Source organism: Triturus cristatus, chromosome 6, assembly GCF_964204655.1.
Source record: "Triturus cristatus chromosome 6, aTriCri1.1, whole genome shotgun sequence".
NCBI classification, from domain to species: domain Eukaryota; kingdom Metazoa; phylum Chordata; class Amphibia; order Caudata; family Salamandridae; genus Triturus; species Triturus cristatus.
This window is the reverse complement of record NC_140589.1, coordinates 583,223,127-583,247,567: the sequence shown is the minus strand read 5'-3', so window position 1 is coordinate 583,247,567 and position 24,441 is coordinate 583,223,127. Positions and strand designations below refer to the sequence as shown.

The 24,441-nt window shown below is 42.8% G+C and overlaps 1 protein-coding gene across 2 annotated transcripts in view; it reads left to right on the top strand.

Annotated features, from left to right (window-relative positions):
* The window catches only part of UBE3D (ubiquitin protein ligase E3D), a 1,075,540-nt gene that overhangs the window by 48,162 nt on the left and 1,002,937 nt on the right, over positions 1 to 24,441 (top strand). For both annotated transcript variants that reach the window (XM_085611020.1, XM_085611019.1), the window contains exon 2: positions 21,722 to 21,918. In XM_085611020.1, the coding sequence (XP_085467146.1) occupies positions 21,722 to 21,918 (197 nt within the window). The remainder of the gene's footprint in view (positions 1 to 21,721; positions 21,919 to 24,441) is intronic.

Below are 24,441 nucleotides of genomic sequence, written 5' to 3'. Positions count from 1 at the left end.
ATTATTTGCAGTAACACTTGAGTCACTCGCGAATTGGGTACAAAGCGATGGTCAGATTCAGTCCCTGCGGTGGGACACAGGATGAAAGGCTGCAATATCCTTGTACACAGACGATATACTCCTGTACTTGGCAGACCCGGGCCTTTCTGTCCCCAGCATATTGGAAATTCCGAATGTCTTAGGGGTTTATAAGTGGCTCTATATCGACTGGAGCAAATTGGTGGCTTTCCCCTGTTGGACTGGGCTCCCCCGCTTCCCTCCCCCTTAACTCGGGCCCCCCACCCCAACCAGGGCCCCTCCCAGTCCTCTGGGAACCCCAGGAATTTCGGTATTTGGGTATCTGTGTTACTACTGACAGTGGAACTGTTTTTCCAGGAGAACTTAGAGGAGATCTAAGGGGCGTACAAGAGACATATGGTTATTTGCGGTCCCTGCTGCTGATGTGCGGGGCAATGCTCTACAAAATTATATACCTGTTTTTGTACGCCCTCCAGAACACACTATTCATGGTGCCGGAGCAGTTGTTCAGACAGGTACACAAGGTTACTAGAGCTTTGGTATGGAATGGGGGACCTTCCCGAATTTCCCTGGTTATGCTGACAAGGAAGGCGTGAGACAGAGGTATTGCCCTGCCCGACCTGAATCTGTATTATTGGGCAGCCCACTTGGTGGTAGAGAACGACTCAGTCTTCCCTGACCAAAAAGAGCCATACTTGGTGGCAGATAGATGGGCAATGGGACCTGCGGGCCACCTTAGGCATCTGTTTGGTCACAGGAGAACACGATTGCTCCCCTCACCATCTGCCCTCATGGTGGATATATGGCATAGAACACCTCCGCTTATGGGCTGGGAGAGGAGGCTTACCCTGGCGAGTCCTCTAAGGGAGTCGGAGCCACTCTGGGAGCTTAGAGGGATTGAGGGTCACAGATGTTGGGATTTGCTGGAAATTTCGTTGATGGGAGATGTCTGAAGGGGCGGGGTCTGATTCCCTTCCTGGAGCTGCAGGCAGAGTATGATCTGTCAGGGGCTCAATATCCATGCAGATGTAGCACATCATTGGAAAGCACAAGACTCTATTTGCGGATCTACTGAAGTAGTCACCTCTGGAGTTCCGGGTGCTGCATAAGCTATCTCTCAGATCTACACCACATTGTTGACTCATAGTCTACCCCCGCTGGATACATAAGAGAAAGCTGGGAGTGGGACCTGCCGCTACTTGAGGAAGGTGGCAATGTATGCGGGTTTCCACCTGGTACAGCTGAAATTGCTGCACAGAGCGTACTATACAAGGTAGTGGCTGAACAAAATGGGGCAGGGAGAGTCTGCTTTCTGTTTCTGGGGTTGCAGTCAGAGGGGTACCTTGCTGCATACAGTGTGGGAGTGCACGCCAGTTAGGATATTTTGTACGTGTACGCCTGTCAAAGGTGACAGAGGTGCTGTTTCAGCTCATGCCTTAACTGATTACCCTGGGTATTTGAGGGAAGCAAATGCTAGAAAGGTAAACGCTGCTCTTCTGCAATGTGGCAAACCAGGAAGACTACAGAGGACGGACGCAACAGTGGTAGATGATGGGGTGGGCAAGCAGGGTGCAGGTCTTCATGAGGAGTTGGGGACTACACGGAGATATGCTATGCTGGATTTCTGGAGGGGGTTGGGGTGGCAGACCCTGTGGTAGTGCTCCACGTGCAGGTTGGACTTAGATTTTGGGAGTGTGTTCTTGGTGTGTTATTGAATGGCTTAATGATAGCAGCTGGCTGCCTGATATTGGTTGTGGCCAGTGAGGGGGGGGGGTTCTGGTTAGTGTGGAGCTTTGGGCTTGTAGAGGGCTGCTGAATATGAGTATTTTACCACGGTTTCATGGGGTATTAATCATGTTTGATCACTTGTCTTTTGAAGCGGTCAATAAAATAAATGATTAAAATAAAAATAAAGTGCTGCTACACATTGGTATTATAGAACTAGGGGTGTATAGAATTATAAACTTCGCCTACATAGTTTTGCTTTACTCGTATTGCCTTCAGCTGTAAGTCTCGTGGGTCTACTAGCTGCATGGAATTGATTTATCTGCTGGCGCATAGGGTTATATTGTGTAAACACAGTTGTTGTCATCCAGCAAGAGGCATGTTTCCTCCTTCTTTGCTACAGGAAGTCTCACCAAGGGATTTGTGGCTTCAGGAAGAGGCAATATTAGACTTGTCAAACTTGATAAGACATAACTGACTCACAGTATTCTTCCTGCCCTGTGTGACACCAGGAATGTTCCTTCTGAGACGCACATTCCCAACTTTTGTTGCTTTTTTGTTTTTCAGACCTCACCAGCTTTGCAGTTTGTGAATCTGGGCAATTAAAAAAATATATACTAAGCTCTAAGTGTATTCTCTTGTAGGACCATAATATACATTTGCCCATTTTTTTTATTCTTCAACAATTATCCATTAACGCACAAATATAGATAGTATAGGTGTACTAGGTTAACACCTGGTTACATACAAAAAAGCCACTGATTGGCAGGTGGCACCCATGGCCCCAGGATTAAATTACATCATTTCAGCAGATGGCAACCGATTGTACTCCCTGCTCATGCTTTCGCTTCATTCTGGTATGAGCCTTAGTCCGCAGCATATGCCATGTTCGTATGACTGAACCCCCATAGACCGACACAATAAAAGATACAAGAGGGGTCCCACCAAAGGACGCAAGAGAGCCCTCTAAGTACTTATTTTGTCTACCTCTTTCGATATGTAAAGTAAAATGCTACTTTCAGGGAAATCTCTTGTTCCTTGCCAGTTTTGACAAAAGCATGTCCATTCCGTTGTCATTGTTTGTTTACCCTCCTGTCTTTTGTAAGCAGGTTACAGTTATGATTGGACCTTCTGCTTCAGCCCACTTAAGAGTTCCTTCACCCACTGCATAAGCTGTGAAGCACTATTATTTAACACCATTGTGAGCTGTGTTTTGGGCACCAGTTTGACAAGATTCATAAACCTGCACAAGACTCTGTTTTTCTTGGATCTTCTTATTAAGCATGTGTTTTCACCCTGATTAATCAACTTTTCCGTTTCTCTCTCCTTGAAGGTAGTGACATGAGTCCCGCACAACTCTATCGATTAGCAGGTGCATCAGGTCCACCCCTTGCAGATAGCATCTCAGGAATTTGTTTGGTACATTTATAAACACTTTGTGGAGCTAGTTGGAAGTCAAATATAACCTGTGCAATATACTGTACCGAATAAGTTGGAACCTAGCGTTTCTAGACCCTTTCTTCAACTACTCCACCATATTCAATCATTTCTTATCAGTGAGAACACCACTGAGATCTCCAGATCAAGCTTCATTTAGTGTTGACTAATATCCCTAACCATATCCAGCGGTGCCAAAAATCTTCAGTAGCAATGACAGAGCCCCCTGTGTCTTCTGCAGGCCGTTGGCTACATCATAGTACCCTCTAAACTTCCTCACCAATGCAGTGAAGGTCATAATTTTCCCCTGTGGAAGTCCATATACTTGCTGTAAACTGTTGAATGAGTAGAAACCTATTTCCGTTCAATTATTGGTCCAGTTTGTCAGCTCGTGCCCCCCTTCTATGCCAGTAAGTCAGTGGGTCTATCCACCACAACGTGGTAATGCTGGAGAAAAGGCCACATTTGTGTAGGTCCTGGAAAGTACCCTACTCCAGCAATGTCTGGCTACACCATTAGCATACATGCCAACAGACCGGATTCGGGCGGAAGACTCATGATTTGAACCTCCCACTTTCCTGTTTTAAAATGTTGGATTATATGCATGATCCTACCAGTGGTTTTAGACCTCTATGCTAAAATGTCAGTAGTCCCAATTCAGCAAAATAATTAAGCAAAATAAATGAAGAGAAACAGGCAAAAAGTTTGGGGGAAGACTGAAAGGGCTAACAGTGTAGCACTATTCAGTCCCTTATCGGATCAGGTCTGAAGCATCAAGAAATTGTAGAGTCTTTAGAGGCTATATATACATGGGACGGGTGAAAGAGAAGTTTCTAACAGGTCTTCTCGTTCAAAGTTTCATTTGTTGTTGTTTTGCTTATGTTATTGATTAGGAACTGCCTTTCGCTCGCTTTTTTGACTACGTGCTACTATGAAGTCAATCTACTTGGGCGGGGGGGGGGGGGGGGGGAGGGGCAGGGCAGAAAAACAGCCAGAAACTGTGTTACTCGCGGCCTAGTCACCTGCAAGTTGGAACACCCTCTATTCCGGGATCACTCAGCAACTCACCAGAAGACTACAAACCATCCCGAGCTCAGCAGCCAGACTCATCCTCAAAGTCCCATACAGAACTCATATCACACCTCCAGGAGCTTTCCTTATAAACAAACACACTCATTTCAAAGTCCAAAATCAAAGACCTCCCCAGAGTGCCCCTTGTAAAGTGGTGTATGTATCTAGTGCATTTATACAGTTCTTTATACCCCTAATGAGTCCTGACGTGCTTTTTATAGAGGAATAGTACTTTACTTTTCGTGTGTGCTTGAATGCAATTTGGTATCTGTGGTGCCATATGTAAGTTCTGCCTTTGGTGTTCTGCATACGAATCAACGTTTTCTTGTATTGTCATACAATTGTTACATTACACTTCATACCTCTCAGGGTTTACGCAGTTCATGTAATTTCTTTTTCTTGCAGTGTTCAGGGCTAGGAATTCCTCTATTAAGTACTTGGGCATTGAATCACCCATACATTTCCCATTGTTTTTACCTACTCCCTCCATTTTCTTTTATTTCTTACCCAGAAGTCCAGTTTGTGTTCTCCATGGACTTCATATGTTATGGAACTTTCTTGGGCATCCTCTCTCCTTATATATTACCATTTCAGCTCCCATGCATATGTTCATCCCGGTTTGCCTTTGCTCTGTCGTAGGTGTTGTTTGGGCTGCCAGTGTCCAGATGTCCACTTTGGAAACCTTAAACTCCAGGAGGGAGACAATTCATTTTATCCCTGTAGTCCAAGTACGACTTTTCAGGGTGTTAGTTATACTTCTTCTCGTAGCACTTCAGATATTGTCCCTCTTATGGTTTACCACAAGTGTTTTACTTACCTGCACTTACATAATCTGTGCATGACAGTGCTTCTTTCTTTTTTACATTTGAGACCCATCGTGGGGACAGGCCATTCTTGTGGCTGTAGTAAGTGTAGTATTTTTAGTTGGGTTAATCTAAAGTTGGATCTAATCACTGCTTCTATTGGGTGTGTAAGTACATCGTACCAGATAGGCTTCTAAGTCTTTTTGCAGTCTTTCTTAAGGTGTATTAGGCTGTCTGGGTGTTCATGACCAATTTAAAAATTTGGAAAATAGTTCCTTTGCCTAGGTCTTCTCCTTCACTCTTCTTTAAAGTGGCGTTCCAGCTTGGGTTTAGGTCTGGTCTTCTTTTATGGTGTGAAGGGCTTGCTCCTGTTGTATGTATCTATTTTACTGTGAGGGGTCTAAGGCGTATTCCTCTTGGAGTTGTCAAGTCTTTTAAACCTTCTGTCCCTAGTACATCTCTCTATTGAGATATGCCTATGCTGTCTAGGTGCTGGAAACCCCTTGGATGTGCTACATCTGTCTTCATCTCTTTCATAGTGGGGCCTTTCTGATTCTAACTTTATTACGCCCCAGGGCGGTAGTGGCTGTTTTCCATGCTTTTCTAACCGTTCTTGCGGGTTTTTGGGAGATTTTCCGTCCCTACTTCATTTTGCAGGTTGCATAGGTATGTTTAAATTCCTAATTTCTGCCTTTCTGGGATGACCAACGGTTTCCCCTGGTTCTTGACAGCCCAGTCATTTACAATTACGATTTGGAAGGCCCAGTAGTATTATCAGATGTTGACTAGCGCTATTGCGTCCATAACTCTTGTCCTGTTCAGAATCAGTAGCACTATTTTAGGACTTCCTTCATCCCACAGCAACATCAGCTTTCCATCCAGTTCCCTGAAAGAGAGATCTACGAGATAAAGAGTGGTATTTTGTACTGTGTACAAGAAGCTTGGCATTGACTTTATTTTGATGAGTTACGCTCTTCCAGCATTGATAGTGTCCTTTGCTTTCTCTTTGAATTTTACTAGAAGAGGTTTTTGGTTTCTTATTAGGAATGATTCTTACTTCTCATGAGATTGATTCCTAGATATGGGGAGTCGTCCTTTTTTACTCTTAATGCAATTGTCTCTTCCTGCGCATTTGTCTTAGTTGTGAACATGATGGATTTTTGCCAGCTGATTTTGTAACCTGATATTGTTCAGAATCTTTTGAATTCCTCAATAAGAATAAGTAAAGTTAAATTAGGCTGTGTCACGTACAGGAGGGCATCATCCACTTGCAGGTATATTCTGTCCTCTTTGCCAAGCTACCACCTAAAACCTCTTACCTCCTGAGCTAGGATTGCTCAGTTGGCAAGTTGTTCTACTGCAGGGATGAAAAGGAAGGGTGATTGGGGTCAATCCTGTCTGGTCCTTCTTCCTAGTTCAGCTCTGTGACTGGGTTCTTAAATAGAGTAGCTTGATCTATGCTTGAAATATGGGCCCAAACCAGGGGGAGCAGAGCTTGCCTGGCCTCAAGATGGCCACATGTTAGGCGAGCTCCTTCGGCCGTTTTATATTATCCTTCAATATCCTTAAACATCACATCGCTGAGTGTATTTTAAAGCAGTGTCCACTTCCAGGTATTCTGAGGAGTGCTGTTCCAGCCAACGAAACCCGGGGGAAACCATTATTCGGGAGACAGGCGCGGACTGCTGCGGCCTTCGTGCTGTGCACAGACTGCGGCGCACAAGGCCTGCATCAGCTGCGGTCCTGCTCGCTACCAGAGTTGTGTTGTGGCCTGACAGAGGTCTGTGCGGAGGCCGGCAATGGAGAGGCAGCTGTCAGCATGCAGCGAGCTGTGTCCTGATGTCTGGAAGGCCCTGTAGCGAGGTGAGAAGTGCTGCGGGCTATTCCCCGTGGAGCTGGATGGAGGAGCGCTCCCTGGGTGCAAGTTTGAGCCAGACATTAGGCTGCAATGATTACACAGAGCGGCTGACGTGCTGCGGTGGCATTGTCTGACCGCAGAGCTGCCCCTGGCTGCCTTGGGTGAGTACATTGCTGCGAGACGACGGAGCGCATATCGGTTTGCGCTACTGTCCTTGGTCCTTAATGGGGCTACTGCGTGATGGAGCTGCCATATGCAGTGAATACCTACAGTAAGCTTGGAAGTGCGCCATAAGCACATCAGCGCAATATGAGGAAAGGCTGTAAGGAGATAAACCTGTGGCACTTGCTGCTGCTGAACTTTGCTGCCACCGTAAATTCATTGCAATTCCTGCAGGAGGGTTATTACCCACTAAAAACTGTGGTGTCCAATCAGTACATGCCCTGCAGATGGCTTCATCTAGGCCTGTGGATATCACTTGCAGCGCCTGAACTAATAAACTGAAACAGCGTTGCCTACCCCGAGGCTTCCCTATGCGTGCTGATGTTTTTGATGTAATGTAATTATTTTTGGCATAGCACACTGGGATTGACTGTAGTACTTTGACGGCCCCAGCGGTAGCCCCATAGATTACTCCATAGCACATATTTAAGACCTCTGGATTTGGATGTATCAGAAACCCTTTTTATACTTATCAAGATGGGAAAGCCAGACAAAACTCAGCCTAAAGTGAAATTTGAACAACATAAATCGACCAGGGCATGCGAAGAAGATACAGTGATATCTGCAGCTACTTCTGACACTTCTGGTCTGGAACTGGGTAACGACCTACTCTAAATTTTGACTATAATTCAACTTAGCCTCACTAAAATCTATGGTAAGATTGACTCGCCATCATATAGAATGGATAGGATGTCCGAATGCATTGATAAACCTGCTTAACATTTAAATATGGTGGAGAGGCGTGTATCGGAAGTGGAGGATGAACAAACCACAGCAACAGGCAGTTGAAAGCATGTGCAGAAAACTTTGATGGCCTTGCAAATCAAAACAGAAGTCTTGGAAGCCCACTGTCGGCTGAATAATCTCCGCACTGTTAGACTTGCAGAGTCCATGGACACTGGTGCTGTGGATCCTTTCATAAAGCAGCTTCTATTAAACTATTGGGCTGTGATATCTTCTCTGATATTTTTATAGTGGAGCATGCACATCGGTCGCTGGCACCGAGACCGGTGTCAGGTGCTAGGCCTTACCCTATAATTGCACACTTAACTATAGAGACCGGGGTGCTGCACTGCGCTGCTCCAGAGAACTGCAGACGCTCCGCTATGAGGGGAGGTGTTATGTTTGAATAATCAACCAGGTGTAAATTTCGTAGTGGGATTCCTGCCACGCATTAAAACAAAAGGTGGATACCCTGTGGCTTCACAAATTGACACCCTATAAGCCCAAACCATTTTCAGAACCTGTGTTTCCCAATCATCCTGCTTAGCATCCATTTGAATTGTGTTTTTGATAACTCTGTTGAAACGCTCAACCATTCCTTTACTGTTAGGGTTGTAAAGTGCTGTCGTTATGTATTTTATGCATAGTTTATCAAAGTATTATTTGGCTCTGTTTGATGTAAATTGAACACCATAATCACTAAGCAGAACAGAAGGAATACCTTCTAATTGAAATTGTCGAGAAATTTAAGAACCGAATCAGTGTCAGCTCTAGAAACTACTTTAACTATTGGCCATCTAGAAAAAAAATCCATTAACACCAGAATGAATTTTTGTTCACTACCAACAGGGCCCATAATGTCTATTGCAGTATGTTCCCAAGGAGAGCTGGGTCTAGACATCACACCTAAAGGAGGATTACACATAACCAGAGACTTATCTGCCACTTTGCATAGATCACAATTGCGAACTAATAGCTCAATTTCTGCGTCCATGTTAGGCCACCAAAATGAAGCTTTGACGGTTTGCTTAGTACGAACAATGCCAAAGTGACCTTCATGACACAGGAAGCATGCCATAAAACAACCTGTACATATCATAACATAACAGGAGGAACACTCAATTTTTCTGGACTTTGTTCCACAGGTACAGGAGGCAAGGAGGTAGTTCCAGCCGATAAAACACAAACTGTGATATCTTAACATAGAGTATGCAATGGTTTATCCGGCACACCTAAAAATAAACATGGAGGGAAAATTCAAAATCTTTAATGAACATAAAGCTGTGCAATTCCTTAAGAAACATGAATTGATTAGAACTGCCCGTGAGTCACTGAGGAAGGCGGATGATTATCAGATGTCGGCCCATGAACTAGATGGGTTGAACTTAGTTATCAGTGTCTTCGTCTACACTGATCCTATCCCTGCTATGATAATTTTATAATCACTATGCCGTTGCCTTATACACGAAGCCTGCGGTAGGTGGGTTTCCTGATGTGCTTTCCGTTTTGGTTACTATGAGCTCCCACAATTGGATGTGGAATGCATGAGATGGGCACCTCCTGTAAATGTTTTACATAGAAATGCTTGTCTACTTGTTAGTCACATATGGGAAAGGGACACACTGATATGTTTTTTGTTGAATAGATGCTGATGCGGTTCGCTATCCCCAGGTCGGCCCTCCTGTGACATTGGTTGCAGGAGTGTTTGGCAGGCAATCAATGCCTTCATGTGTGATACACACTGTTTTCTCTGGGCTATGTCATTAGGGGTTTTGGGAGGAACGTAAGCAACTATGTCATAAGTTGGGGGACATAGTGTGGGAGGTGGGTGGTTTTAGCAGCATATTGTTTCTAGTACAGTTTCAGCACAAGCGTACATTGCTCAGTTTGTCAGAATATACCTGCTTTCAAATTATAATCTGGCAGAGAGGTGGTTGATGCTATGGCGGATGTCGATAGCTCAACTAAGCATTTGATAAGGTTGAACTTCTTGACCTGGAATATTAGAGGATTGAATGATAGCCGTAAGATCCACAAAGTAGTGCTGTACCTACGGCGCCATCAGAAAGATGTGGCCATTTTGCAAGAAACCCATCTGTCCCTTAGTACTGGGATGCTTACGCTGAGACGCATGAGAGGTGTGTTGCGCTGCACGGTTTACTGCTCATGCGCAGGGATTATTGGTATGGGCCTGTCTTGGTTCTGGAATTACACTACAGGAACTCTGTGTGGACACGGGGGAATGGTTTTCTGTTATATGTTGCCATAGAGTGCATTCTGATGTATTGTTGGTGGGGGTTTATGGGCCTAATTTTGACGATCCACAGTTCTATTGCTCACTGCACGCAATACACCTCAAATATGGGGCACTGATTTTAACTGTGTTCTGTCCCCTGAACTGAACTAATTCTAAGGTCCCCCACGGAGATCCTCAGCTGTGGGTCGTGCTATAGCTGCTGTATCTGCGGCTGTCAGCCTTGTGGATGTGTGGCGTAGTCGCTTCTAACAGGGCAGAAAGTATACTCATCACTCCTCTGTGCATGACATACACACACGTATTTATAATTGGCTTGTGTCCCATCATTTATTGTCCAGTATGAGCTGCTGCAAACATCTCCAGCACATGTACTCCGACCACTCCCCTGTGCGCTTGGTTTTGGACATCGAGCATTTACGTCTACGAGCATTCTCATGGTGCTTCTACAGTTTTCCCTACTTGATGCAGTGGTCCACGAAGAAATAGCACAATCGATAGATGAAGGCTTTCGTGCAAACTTAGGCACAGTAGAACAGATGGCCACTGTCTGGGAGGCTTTCTTTTTTAGGCCTATATTCGTGGGCTTATCATATCCAAACATGTGGGAGCTGATCTCGAACATGCCTATCAGGAGACATCTGACCCTGCAGTTTTGGCGCATACCAGGAATAAGCTAGATAAGTACAATGAGTTGGCTCAGAATGAGGCAACTCACTTGGGGAGATACGCTGCTACGACCAGGGTTTACGGGAGGGGTAATAGCCAAGTGCTACTTTGGCAGCTTTAGTGAGATCGAACTGCGAGGATAATGAAGTGCTTTATGCGCTAGATGAGCGGGGGGAGCCTTTACATGGGGTTGCTCAGGTTGCTGAGAGATTTCAGACTTATTATTCTGAATTATATACATCGCGTATTCCTTATGATGAGCAGGCTACCGCCAATTATCTCTGTCATATTGCCATGAAGTGGCTGTCTGACATGCACAGGGAGTAGCTTATGGCCCTTCTCCGTCCCACCGAGATCATTGCCACATTGAGGAACATGCCTAGTGGCAAAGTTCCTGGCACAGATAGCCTCGCTGTTGCTTTTTGTAAGGCTTATCAGGACAAACTTATACCGCACCTGGTTAACCTCTTCAAGGAAATGGTGCATGTGGTACTATGCCACCAATTAAGTGGGAAGCACTATTAATTACTTTGCTTAAACTGGGTAAGCCAGCCGAGCATTGCTCATCATATCGACCATTGTCGCTCCTTAACACGGATACAAAACTATTTGTGAAAGTCCTGGCTAATAGACTGGTGCCCCTACTCCCAACTATTGTGGGGACTGAACAATCCGGTTTTGTACCAGGCCGATCGCTTCTTTATAACCTTTGCACCCTATTTGGCGTAATTTTATTTACTGACCCTGGTGTGCGTGCTGCGGCAATTTTCTTAGACGCCGAAAAAGCGTTTAATTCTGTTGAATGGGATTGTATGCTTGCAGTGCTGCGACAAGTGGGGTGGGTGGTGTCTTTTTGAAGCTTGTTCAGGTACTCTACAAAAATCCAACTGCGCTTATAAGAGTAAATGGTTTGATTTCGGCCCGATTAATATTACCAGAGACACTCGCCAGGACTGCCCCCTTTAGCCGCTTTTATATGCTTTGGTGGTGGAATGCTTAGCTTGCGCACTGTGTGAGTATCCTGCACACCGTGGCATTCAATTTCCTCATTATAATCTTATAATTTCAGCATATGCAGATGATACGCTTCTGTATGTTTGTGAACCAGACCTGAACCTTTCATCTATTCTGCGAGAGGTGGTCCCCTTTGGTGGCATCTCTGTCATGTTACCCTTCCCCATAGAATTTCTACTTCAGCGGACCATGGAATCAATACGATATGTAGGCATCTAGGTCCACACGGACCCGGGGTAGTGATTCGTGAAAACCATGGGAAAGTCATGATGCGTCTTTCAGAGTCAGTCAGCCGCTGCATGTGTCTCCCACTCTCACTTACTGGTTGTATAAATATTATGAAGATGATTGTGCTCTCGCGCTTTTTGTTTTTATTTATAAATATTGTGATATTGTTGCCAAGGGCGATGTTCAGAACTTTACGTGCCTTAATGCTGCAGTTAGCATGGACTGGCAAACAGCCTCTCGCGTACAGTGGGCCACTGTTACTCTTCCCTATCTGGGATCTGATCAAGTTACAAGGGAATAATCCAACTTTGCTAATGCAGTTTCATTTTTTTAGGGTGCGACACTCTTTGCATGCTCTGTTGGATGACGAGTTAGCCGACTCCCCTGAGATTGCTTCCCTCATCTTTTTGATACAGTCGCAATCGCCACAATGGGCAATTACGATATTATATGCTTATGAACAGGAGGGCAGACGCCCTACTGCCTCAAAGGCTTGTCAGAAATGGCAGGATGAGCTTGGCATAGACATTACGGAGAAGCAATAGGCCTTCTCCTGCTCGGTGATCCGCAATGTATCTTTGAACGGACACCACCGCTTGGTACATTTCAAATATCTTAATAGAGTATATTATACTCCGGCCCGTTTGCTTAAACATAGTTTGATAACTGACTAAAGATGTCCAGGATGCGGAGTGGAAAACTCCAGATTTGCATATTTGGCACAGTATTGCCCTAGAGTGTACTGCTTCTGGCTTGCAGTGTTCACACCTCTAAGCAATATCATGGGTGATACACTGGTTTGTGCACCATTATTGGCTTTGTTAGGTTATGGCTGTGATGTGCCGAATTTATTTTGATGACTAGTAGAGTTGAGCCTTCTGCTGGCTATAAGAAAGATCGCAGTGCGATGGATAAATGGCCCCCTGCCAACTATTTTAGAATGGTAAACAGATATGATCTATTGCAATACACAATCTGATAATTACCATGCACTTATTTCCCCCTGTAATAGCCCAAAAGAAATATGGGGACCATATCAAGCGTTACATATGAGTGTGGCAGCCTTGGGAGGTGAGAATCAGGAAAACAAATCATTAAAAGTTGTTATTGGTTTGCTGTAGCCCTTGTATTGATTGCATTTGTCATGATCCTTGTATTGGATAATACTGCATTTGCCCGGTATGAGAAGGGTGTTTATGGGACCTTTGATTACAGTGATTGTACTGTTACTGGTCAATGTTCCAGGTCATTGTTCTATTTGTACTGAAGTGTTCAACTGATCGCCCTCCATCTGCCTTTTTTTAATATCCATACTATATTATAGTATATTGTTACTGTACAGCTGGTATGCAATCGCTCTGTGCTATGACTGTATCTCCAATAATGCTGTATTGTTTATTGATATATAAAAATGAAAATAAGGTTTAAAAAAACAAAAAAGAATTCTGGCCCTAAACCCTATTTCTCTTGTAGTCAGAAGAGGGTATTCCATCCAATGGAATAAAAAACATTTTTAGCAGCTTGCAACAAGATGACTTTGGCTTCTTCTCTCTCATCCCATCTGTCCATCCAGTGTGTTTTACCTCTTAGACCGGTTTGGACTAGGTTGGGCCATTGCAGCCTCAAATATTGCCTAACTACTTCACTTTTTACTCTATAATTTAACCCTATTACGTTCCAATACATTTATAAGTTTCTTCTTCCCTATCTGCTGTTATGATTTTCATTATCGTGTTCCTTTGTCAAGGGAGGTTTTTTCCATTTGTGTTGTTTACTGTTTGCCTGGTCTTATCTTGTTTCTGTGTGTTGTTCATTCTAGTTCAGCGTGACGCCTGAATTTCGAGGTCTTTACCATTAACATAAATGCACTCAACCCTGACAAGCCCCAAACTCCAGCCCTCCTTCCAGCTAATGGACTCTGAACTTGTTACAGAGATATCTTGAATTCTCTCCTGCTCCCCTGTTCCTTCTATTTAATTATCTTCACTCCCTGTCTCTCTTTTGTCTCTGTCCCAACCACGCCCCCACTTGCTGGGTGCTTGTTTTTTGTATCCATCTCTGTGACGTCCCTCTGGCTCTTCTCTTATGTTGTCTTGTGTTGAGTTCGTTTTGTGCCTTAACATTCTTTCCTAGCTCCAGATTCTTTTCTATTATTCTCTCTATCCCTTTTCATGTTTCAATTCTGTTCCCTTCTTTCCATCACCCAGGTTTCTTACGGTATTTCCAATAAGTATAACCTGGAGCAGTAAAGAACTTTGCTTGGTAGAGAAGAAATATTTTAGTTCTATTGCTCTCAGCTTGACCTTGTTTAACATTTTATGTTGTTTGAGGACCTTCCTTGTGTAGTATGAGAAATATTTAGTGGGCCGATTAATAGGTTACCTTTTCCCCTTCATCCGGCTGCCTTTAAGGTCTTGTGTTGATCTTTGTAGTTGAGTATCTTGAGAATGGCCAGGTGCTGCCGGGCTTGGAGGTGGTGGGTGTTGAAGCAGGTCTCTGTGAGCTCATCGTTCTGTTAAACGTGTGGTAGTTCCCATTATATGGAGGTTACTTCTTTTGGTCCTGCCCTCCTCGTCCTCTGCTCTGTCTTCATGTGTTTTGGTGGTTGCCACTATTTGGATCACTGTGATCTTTAGGACTCCCATCACATCTTCGAGGCCATACACCCTTTCCTTCCTGCTGTGAACCCCATCAACGACACTCCTTAAATCTTGGCGAAGACGTTTTTGGGGTTTATCTGGTTTTGCTGTTTGATTGCTGTATCCCTTTTGTTGAAGATGTTGGGGGTGGGGTGTTCTCCAATCATGGATCTGCACTGCTGGCTATTCTTTTTTTCTCCATCTTGTTGCGGGATATATTGTGTTCTGATGCTCTTCCACTTTTGTCCTATCTCCCTTGCTTGGAAGGCACACTCTCCTTAGTCCTGGGTATTTATGTCTGTTTAGCTATTCTTTCCCATTTCCTAGTAGAATTTGTTTGTGTGAAGGCCTTGGTTCTGCTACAGGGGTCTAGGAGGGGGGAGCATCTATTCAGTTGTGCGTCTCTTTCTGTTTCTTTTTTTTTTGCTGGTTCCTGACCCACTCTCTTTTCACCTGTGGTCCAAGGCACTTTTCTCATCATATTTGTATTGCCTGGGATCATTTTAGGCTGTGAGGCAGGGCGATTTAACTGTCCCTTGCGTTCCTGATCCTTGCTGACTTTCTTCCTCTGTCCTTTTACTTCACGCTCTCTCCCCCTGTCATTGAGCTAGGCCTCCCAAGGATCCATAATCCGTCCTGAGGTGCAGAGGCATTATCTACCTATTTTCACCTGGTCACCTCCACCCCCCACCCCCATGTGCCATGCGCTCTAGCTTGTGAGGCTCTTGTGTTTGGTAATGGGTTTGGACCCTGTCCATTAGTTACCATTTGTGCACCTCATTGTCACTCTTCTTTGCTGCCTTCTAACTGGGCAGCGCTTGCAATGCATCACTGCCTTTTTCTTTCCAAGGCACAGGGACCAAGCACAGACTAATTATGGTTGATTAGTGTCCCTCCGCTGGCCATCAGCTCCTTATACTGTGACTCCGGTACTATTTCTTATGAAAAAAAGCACTGACGCAGTCAACCCTTGCCGTGTCATAGCTCATTTTTTTTACTTTCTCCCCAACCCTTCTGTTTCCTCTTACCTAAGTCCCTGTTTCTTCTGTACCTGTTTGTTCACCCAACTGCCCTCCTTTCCCTTCTAAATCCTGTCCCTGTTTCTTCTAAAAACCACCCCATCCCTGTTTCTTGAATCAAAACGCTCTCCCGCCCCTGTTTCTTCTGTCCCTATTTCTTCTCCCCCCTCCCACACGCCCCGTTTCTATTTGTTTCTACCAACAGAAAAAAAAGCTCTGAAGCGGCCAGCTTGACCAACACGCCCATCTTTATTTTTTTCTAGCAACAGAAAAAAACGCTCTGCGAAGCGGCCAGAGAGCTGGCCGCTTCATATCGCTTTTTTAATCATCCCGTTCTACACCCCAACCGCCTCCCTACCCATTACTCAACCCCACTGCCCCCTCCTCTCTGTTGACCACCTTCACCTGAATGCCAAAGTCAGCAGCTAGCCCACAGGCGAGACCTGTTAGCTTTGACAATGCTGGTTCCTTTCCTTCCTGTCCTCTCATCACAGTGGAAGTTACAGACAAGGCCCAGACTCTGGCTAATCCTCTTCAGCTAGAATTATATTATTTTTACTCAAAATATAATTGAAATTGTTCAGTAGCCCCTATTTGTATGTTAGCTTTAATATCAAATATGGTTTATTTAAATGCCCTTCTGGTGTTTCTGTTTGTACCTAGTCTTTAGTTGCCTCCACGATCAGGAGGGTGTTGAGTTTCTGATGATCTGTTATTTAAACAATCCTCTCAAATACGGCCACTACCCATGTTCCTTAATAGAACTCTCTTTCTGGGAGGTACTCTCATCTTCTGAAATAGCGCATTTAACTCCCTGCCATCTCCTCTTCCCTGTTGATACCTGTTGATAGTTTGGCCCTTCATCACATCCTGGGCAAGCATGTACATTTTTACTGAATTCTGTCTTCCTAGATACATAATCCTGTAAAGTATACTAAAAATGCTAATCAGAGGACAACCTCCCACTGGAGCTCTTATTACCCCCTATCTCTCAGGTTATATTCTTCCTGCTTTTCATCTTTACGTTAAAATTGTGACTTCTTTTTATATCCATCCCAGGACTGCATATTTTTCCCTTGTTCCCAGGATTTTTAGATCTCTGACTTTCTTTCATTGGATTTTCATTCTCTAACCTCATTTTTAATTGCGGTCTCTGTGGCCTTACCCATAAGATAGCTCTCTCTCTATGGAGACATAGCTATTATATAGATATTGAAATATTATTTTGGTAACTAACTTTTTCCGAGGGCCTAGGGGAAGACATCACCCCATGAGGCTTGCAGAAAGTCCATGAGGAGACGCATACAATTAGCTCAAATGCCCAGTTTAAGTTAATACAATATAATTATGTCCACCAATTGTATCTTACCCCTAAGATATTGAATACTATCTACCTTGCGAGATCAGACGAATGCCCACGGTGTAGAACCCCTGCGGTTGACTTCCTACATATGGTTTGTCGCTGCTCATACATTGAGCCGTACTGGAGAGAAATCCTCCTAACACTCTAACAGGCTACCGGAAGGGAATTTGAAGGCACCCCCCTGGAAGTGTTGCTGGGCCTTCTCATGCCAAAAGGAAACTTAGTAGTAAATGTTTGAGCCTGCAGCTAGTGCTTACCAAGCGCCGTATTGCCATTAAATGGCTAAACACGTGCCTACCGAGTCACGGGGAATGGTTGCAGGACATGATGGAATGGGCGACAGCTGAAGAGGTCAGAATGATGAAGCAGGTTTAGTGGGATGAAAAGTTAGAAGATGATTTGGGAGCATGGAGATAAATGCTGTTAGATTTACATACTGGGGCAAATACACCAGCTCTGGATGACATAGGCGAATAACACAAATGAAGATTTTTGATTTATGCACTGTCATGCATGAGAACTATTTGAGGCCTAAAAAATGTTGGCTCACAACTTGTCCACAGTACATTGGGAACTCGTCATGTTACATGCCTGTATCTGTATCAAACTATTGCTAATATGTTATCATACCCGATCTACACCTGGGGGGTTGGGGTGGGAGAGTGAAAAGAGAAAGGAGCTGTTATAGTTTAATCCCAAGTATCAGCATTTTGATGTACGTTGTACGATTAACTTGACTACTGATGCTGTAAAATTAATAAAAATGTTGGAGAGAAACAAAATCTACTCTTTTTCTAATCTTGTGGAAGGGCAACATATCTTTGACGAATAGCTAATAATGATTCATCGCTTTTAATATTTCCAAGAATAACCCGAGCAACTGTGTCTATATTACCTATAAGTTTCTTCCCTAAATCCACAGCAAGTGAAGCTCCATGCTCTTCCTGTATTTGTTTCAATGGCTCTAGATGTACTGCAGCTGAGAACATACCATGCGTAGTCATGTAGAGGGTTCCAAACGTACTTCTTCATGACTGACACTGTCACACATTCGATATCCTACCAATTGGTAAACCCATATTTAATATTCTATGTCTAATCTGACGAATGGAATGTGGAAAACTGACCCTAATTGGTATGTTTTTTTCACAAACTAAAATGGTTTTTCATTCTGTTTGGTTATTATAGCGTTTATTGTGTGTGGATTAATACTTTTAGCTTGTGCTTGTGTAGATGTTTGCACAGCTCCTGTCTCCTCAGTACTGTGATGTTGCAACACGTATTGCCACAGTTATCTATATATGTTTATAGTCTAAGTAAGCATTGCCATTGTTTCAGCAATAGAGAGGCAATCACGTTTTGGGTGTGGTGTGTATGTAGTTAATTCTGGACAAATTTGTACCAGCATTGTAAGTGATCCCAAACATACTCTCTGCGTTAAATGTGAGAGTTTTCCCTGAAATACTCCGTGTAAATTAAGGGAATTTCAATATAAACAAATGAATCATATCCTAACATACTTGTGAATAGCCCAGCTGCATCTGCCGCTTCTAATTAAATCCAGGAATAGTGGTCTGCTCTAACCGCTAGTACTACTTTCTCCCCATTTAGGGCCCGATTACAATGTCGGATGGACCTGAGTCTGTCCGACATCGTTTGGGAACTGGGACAGAACGACCTCCTGTCGTCGGTCCCAAACTAGCAAGTAGGATGCGACTGAACACTGTTGGGTTGTATTCTTATTCTTTACAATGGGAGCATGCATTCCGAACAGAATGCATGCTCTCATTATAAAGAGCTGAGGTGCAGTTCATCCCTGAAGGTGCCTGCCACCGGGTGCAGGGATCAACGGGATCCGGAGGCCTTGCACCCATGGTGGCCCTGCTGGGGTCCCCCAAAGTCGGATTCCCACAGCCTTTCTTTGTCGGAAAGGCTGGCACAGAAAGGCTGTTGGAATCTGCCATTGTAATACCTCGGGCGGAAAAAGCCGCCCGAGGGATTTCTGGAGGCTTTCTGAATGGCATACGGGCTCTCCGAGCCTGTCGGAGGCAATTCGGAAATCCGGTTTGGATTCCTTTCCTACCGACCCCTTCAAAATGGGTAGGTCGGAAAGGAATCCAAACAGTCGATTACGATGCCGTAGGAACTTCTTCGACCGAGGGTCGGAGCCGTTTCCTACGGCATCGTAATCGGGCCCTTAGTGGGAATCCTCAGGCTGTCAAATAAGCTGTAAGTACAATGGACTGACAGACATTCTCCGCAATCTCTATGTCTTCTAACTCTGTTCCTTCTGATTGTCTATCCTTTATTCACAAAGACTCAAATTCAATACTTACAATTAAGGCTAATCCTTTGCATCTGTTAATTGTTATCAAATCTCAATGGGAGTAGGAGAGGCGCCCCTATCTTTGAAGAGGACCAATAAACATATCCAGCCGTCTCCTGTTAATTTTATGTGTCAGAAAGTTCAGAGTATCGGGTCTATATAAAAGTTTTAAAGTTCAAGCCCAATGGCCGGCTGTCATGCCTTGAATCCTCTTGAATATGGGATACACCCAGATAGATTTGCTTAATTCCAATGGGGTATGTGCTTATCACCTCTTTGGAGAAAAGGAAATCAGTCGGGTGTCTCTCAATTTTCTCTATAACGCATTAGGCTCATATAGATTTAGAGTGTTATGAGACAGACAATTCAGTCAGAGATATTCTTATGTGCAAGGGTTTTTTGTAGCTGTGCAGGCACTTAACCTGATCCCTGAAAGCAGTAGGCACACACTGCAGTTGGTGTCTATAATGATCATATAAAACCAAATGAATATTAGAAAAACCAAGACCATTTTATATTTTACTTTCGCACTTCCCATAAGAACTAGTCTAAACCTTACCTTTCTTTATACCTATATTATGGTCAGTCTACCAATGAAGGTTTTGGCTGACCTGTCACATCTTCTGTTTCTATATAATGCCAAGTCATGTCATATCCCCACATCCCGCCAATAAGCTTTGGGTCTCTTTATGCCTTTTCCTCAATGGTTCTCTATGGAGAGAGAAGGGAGCATTGTGTTACAGCTTCTTGCATCTATATTGATGTGTGAATAAAACCTCAGTTAGAGACATATCTGAAAGTCTGGCAGCTGGCATTAGCTCCGCTCAGCAGGACGACCTTGCAATGTTGATAACTGCATGTGTGTTTCCAAACATTTTGTATTTTTGTTAGCGCGACTATTTTCAACCGATTATTGAAAAAATAAGGCTATCTCAAACCCCCTGTTAGCTGTTATCGTAGTTCCAAATTTTAGTTTCCTAGACCCTAGCTATTCCACAGACACTCTAAAGGAGTAGTGCGATCATGTTTATCATACATTGTACGTAACCTGCACTAGTTGTCTGGAAAAGCCCTACCACTTACATCAACAAAAGCATATTTTTTTCACTTACCATGCCAGCTTCTCACCACCACTACCATTGCTTGCTGAGTTTTGTTTGGCTTCCACTTATGATATTCATTGTGGTATGCATATGACTACAGGCTTAGTTGCTGTGGGTTGGAAATCAAGAAAATGTTTTCTGTTTTGCCAACTTTAATTACGAACAATCGATATAACCCTTGGAAAAAAGCTCAGGACAAGCCCAAGGCAGGGGATATGCAGCCTACATTCCACAATATTTGCTGAGTGAGAAAGATGAACTTTGCCACGTAGCCCGCACACAACTCTTTATAGAAGGGAAGTGTGACTGCATTTGTACATACTGTGCCAATATACAATTTGGAACAGACTTTCTAGCCACATCCAACTTTGGAGCCAGAGATGATCTGTGGGCAAGTCATTTAATCCACATTCACAGGTTCTGTGTTCTTGTCCAACTGCTTCTTCTTAAACTGCAAATCACTGATATACATCTTAGCCAGCAGGAATGAAAACGCAGCCAACACGATGCTACAAGCTGCCATCTCTGTCCAAAACCTCTTTGATTTCCACTGTGGCTCACGGACACCAGGATTGTTCAGTATGGGCACCTGGGCATCGATGGCTCTGTCTTCAGCTGCATTGTAGTACGAAGAGATCTCTGTGTGCTTGCTCAGTAATAAGCGTATAGTTTGTTTGCTGTGGTTCAGTGTGTGAGGTCTACTTTCTGCACTAGGTATCAAGGAAAAATGTAACAGCAAAAAATGTGAAAACCTACTAAATGCCGTCGCCTGCCACTACAAATGAGTGAAACCAAAGTAATCGCTTGAGTTGCTGACACATTTCCTGTCCTTATGTTGTAAGTTGTATTTTATGTGTTGTGCCCACATAAGATCGAAATACTTTATAATAATCACATTTCCTTTTTTAAAGGTAATAGCTTATGCTAGAATAGAGAGTTTTGGATGACGTAACCATGTTTCTCTGGATCTGTTTGCTGTGGCCTTTTTGGGAGACTACCGTTCAGTATTGACTTTTTAGGCTTTAACTTTTAATTGTGTATTGATGATTAATTTTGGTATAATGTACGTATATTTTATGTGTGGTTTTGTGGTCATTAATTTGACCGAATAAAGAATTCTGATTGGTTGATCGGAATACTCTGCTGGTATCTTTAGCTGGTGGTCAATTGCTTTAGCAAATAATTCTGTGTTTCTTAATAATTTTATTTTTTTTAAACAAAACTCAGGTGTTTTTGTATTTCTGTTTAGGAGAGCAGAAGGGGAGAGTTTGCCTTTGGACATTTCAATGACTGCTGCTTCCCTGGAGATGAAGTCTGCTGAAGACTCTGTGAGGATCGTTCTTCCATCGGGGCTCCGAATCATTCCTTCATCCTGCCGAGGAGTGCAGTACATCCCTGGAGATGGCTTACATTTGCGACTACAGGTCCAGGCTTACTGCAGCACAAGTAATTGGAACACTGGTTATTGCCTTGTCTTGTAAACTGGTTCATTTATCTTTCGCGCAATGCCTTGTATCTTTGCAGAGAAAACATATTCTGTGATGCAGAAACAAATTCAATTATAAAAACAGCAAAGGTATAGGAAAAGTAGCTGTTTTAAACTTTACTTCTGTATTGTCAGTACTTGTGAAATCAAGGACTATGTCGTTAATTAGGAAAGCAATAACCATTTCAGAAAAGTGTCATAGTACAGAATAGAGGAAGAAACTTCTACCTCCGAAAACTCCCTGTAGTCAAACATAAGAACGGCGAGCATCTATCCTTACTCCTGCTTAATAGGTAGCCCAATTGCCATTTTGTATTCTTATTTCTAGGACTTTGTACCCTGACATGTATGTGCCTGAGGGGGCAGATTACATCAGAAACGGCCTCATTAATAAAATTGCTGAAATTACGCAATTGAACTTTTGACATAGGTCTGTTGCCAGTGGAAATCTAGCCTTTCTCCTACTTATAGTCTTAGCATGGCTATGTACGGAGCTATTTAGAAAGGTACCTTACAGCTGTGAGTAAGTTGCACATCTAAGTTTACTCTTTCACTTTTGAGTAAACTTACTAGTTTTGGATAGTCAACAGTTACAAGTGTAAAGTTACTTAAAAGTGAACACATGCGTGACGTCTCAGCCCCCTGAAACGAGTGGTCACATTTATGAGTGTAAGTTACTACAACCAAAAAGGAGCAGTAGTAAGTCCAGCACCACACATGACCAACCGCTGATATTGCAACACATTCCCATAGAAAATAATGGTGGCAGGGATTTACGAGCTAATCCCATAGGAAGTAACGAAGTTAAATTAATTTATTTTGTCTTTTTAAATATATATAAATGTATTTAATGTAAAAAATGAATTGATAAAATAAATATTCCATCCAGGATAACATATTTGCATAATCTTTTAGAATTTAATAATACATGTAACTACTTTTTGTTTTAAATTATTGAATTTATTTACATTAATTCTATATATAACTTTGTATTTGTAATGCACAATAAATAGATCTAAATATTGTATTTGTTAAATCTGAATGTAATTTAATTTGATGTCTTTTTTTAAAATGTTGAACAAAATAAAAAATGACAGCACTATTAACTTACGTTTGAAATACATTTTTTATTATTTTAAATATATTTGGTTAAAGAATTTTTTTAACTTTTGAAGTTTAATTTATTTTTAAATGGTTTATTAAAAATGTATCATAAAATATTTCATTTTTATTCAAATCTATTTTTAACGTTAAAATAATATATATTTATAAAAAAGTGTAGAACAATTATTTTATTTTAACCTTGTTTCTTAATGATCTTGTTTAAAAGTCCCTGCCTGTCTCTTATATGGCAGGGTATTGCAGTACCAGTGGTTGGCAATGTGTCGTGCTGGACTTACTCCGAGTCCGGAGTACTGTAGTACATTTACTACCGTGGCCCTTTTTAGCTGTAATAACTTTAGAAGTGCAGTTTGTTAATAGCAATAGGCTTACACTTTTGTGGGTTGTTGTCAGTACCTTGCTAAACCTTTCCTTAAAACTCAGTAAACTCCTCCATACTTCTCCCTAAACTACTTTCATTAAATAGTAAGTATGCCCCTTTTTTCCAGCCACTCCCTCTGGTCCATCACACATTTACTACTAAGTAGTAAATTTACATGTCTGACGATCACCCCACGGATAATATAGGAGAGGTGGAGGTGGAGATGTATACTTTTAGGTTTGTGATTTGCATTATATAGTAAGTAAGCAGTACTATTGTAGTACTGCTTTACGTTCTAATAAAAATGCAGTTCGTGAATCAGACCGTAAATGCTGACAGTGGTACTGTCACTTTGCATACACACACAAGAAAGAACACAGACATACACAGGTACATATCAAAGTATGTATACATGTCAGAGTACAACATCTTTCAGTTCCATGGTCTAGATGTCTATGCAGAGAGATTATAGAGAGGAATATGGGTTTATTTTTACTTGCAGCAAATCGATGTGAAAATGAAAAAGTTCAACACTGTGTTACTTCAGTGATGTTATTGATTATGTCATTTGAGATGTCATCTGTGGTTTCATGTGAGACCATTGAAGAGGACAGGGTGCATTGTGGTTGCATAGTCCCTGGTCAGTATAAATAGGCTGAACCCTGAGTTAAACTTCCAAGTCACTTTATAAGGAGACTCTAGGATAACTGGGTAGGCAGAGCCTGACCGCTGCATTAGCATCCCCGTTGTGTTTGTTCTACACACAGGAATCCTTGCCAAAGTTTTATGAACAAATAATCAGAGTTGGTTGAGACAGTAAGTGGAGTTATACAGGAACCACTAAATGACATTATAGAAAGGGCTTACAAGAGCAGCTCTTTTCACTAAAGAGACAGGCCATGGATGTATATGATGAATATGTATCTATTTGCAAAATGTGAGAAAGGTATACCCTTCCTCCGAAAAAAAAAATCCCACGTCACAGACCTTTTGTCTGGTT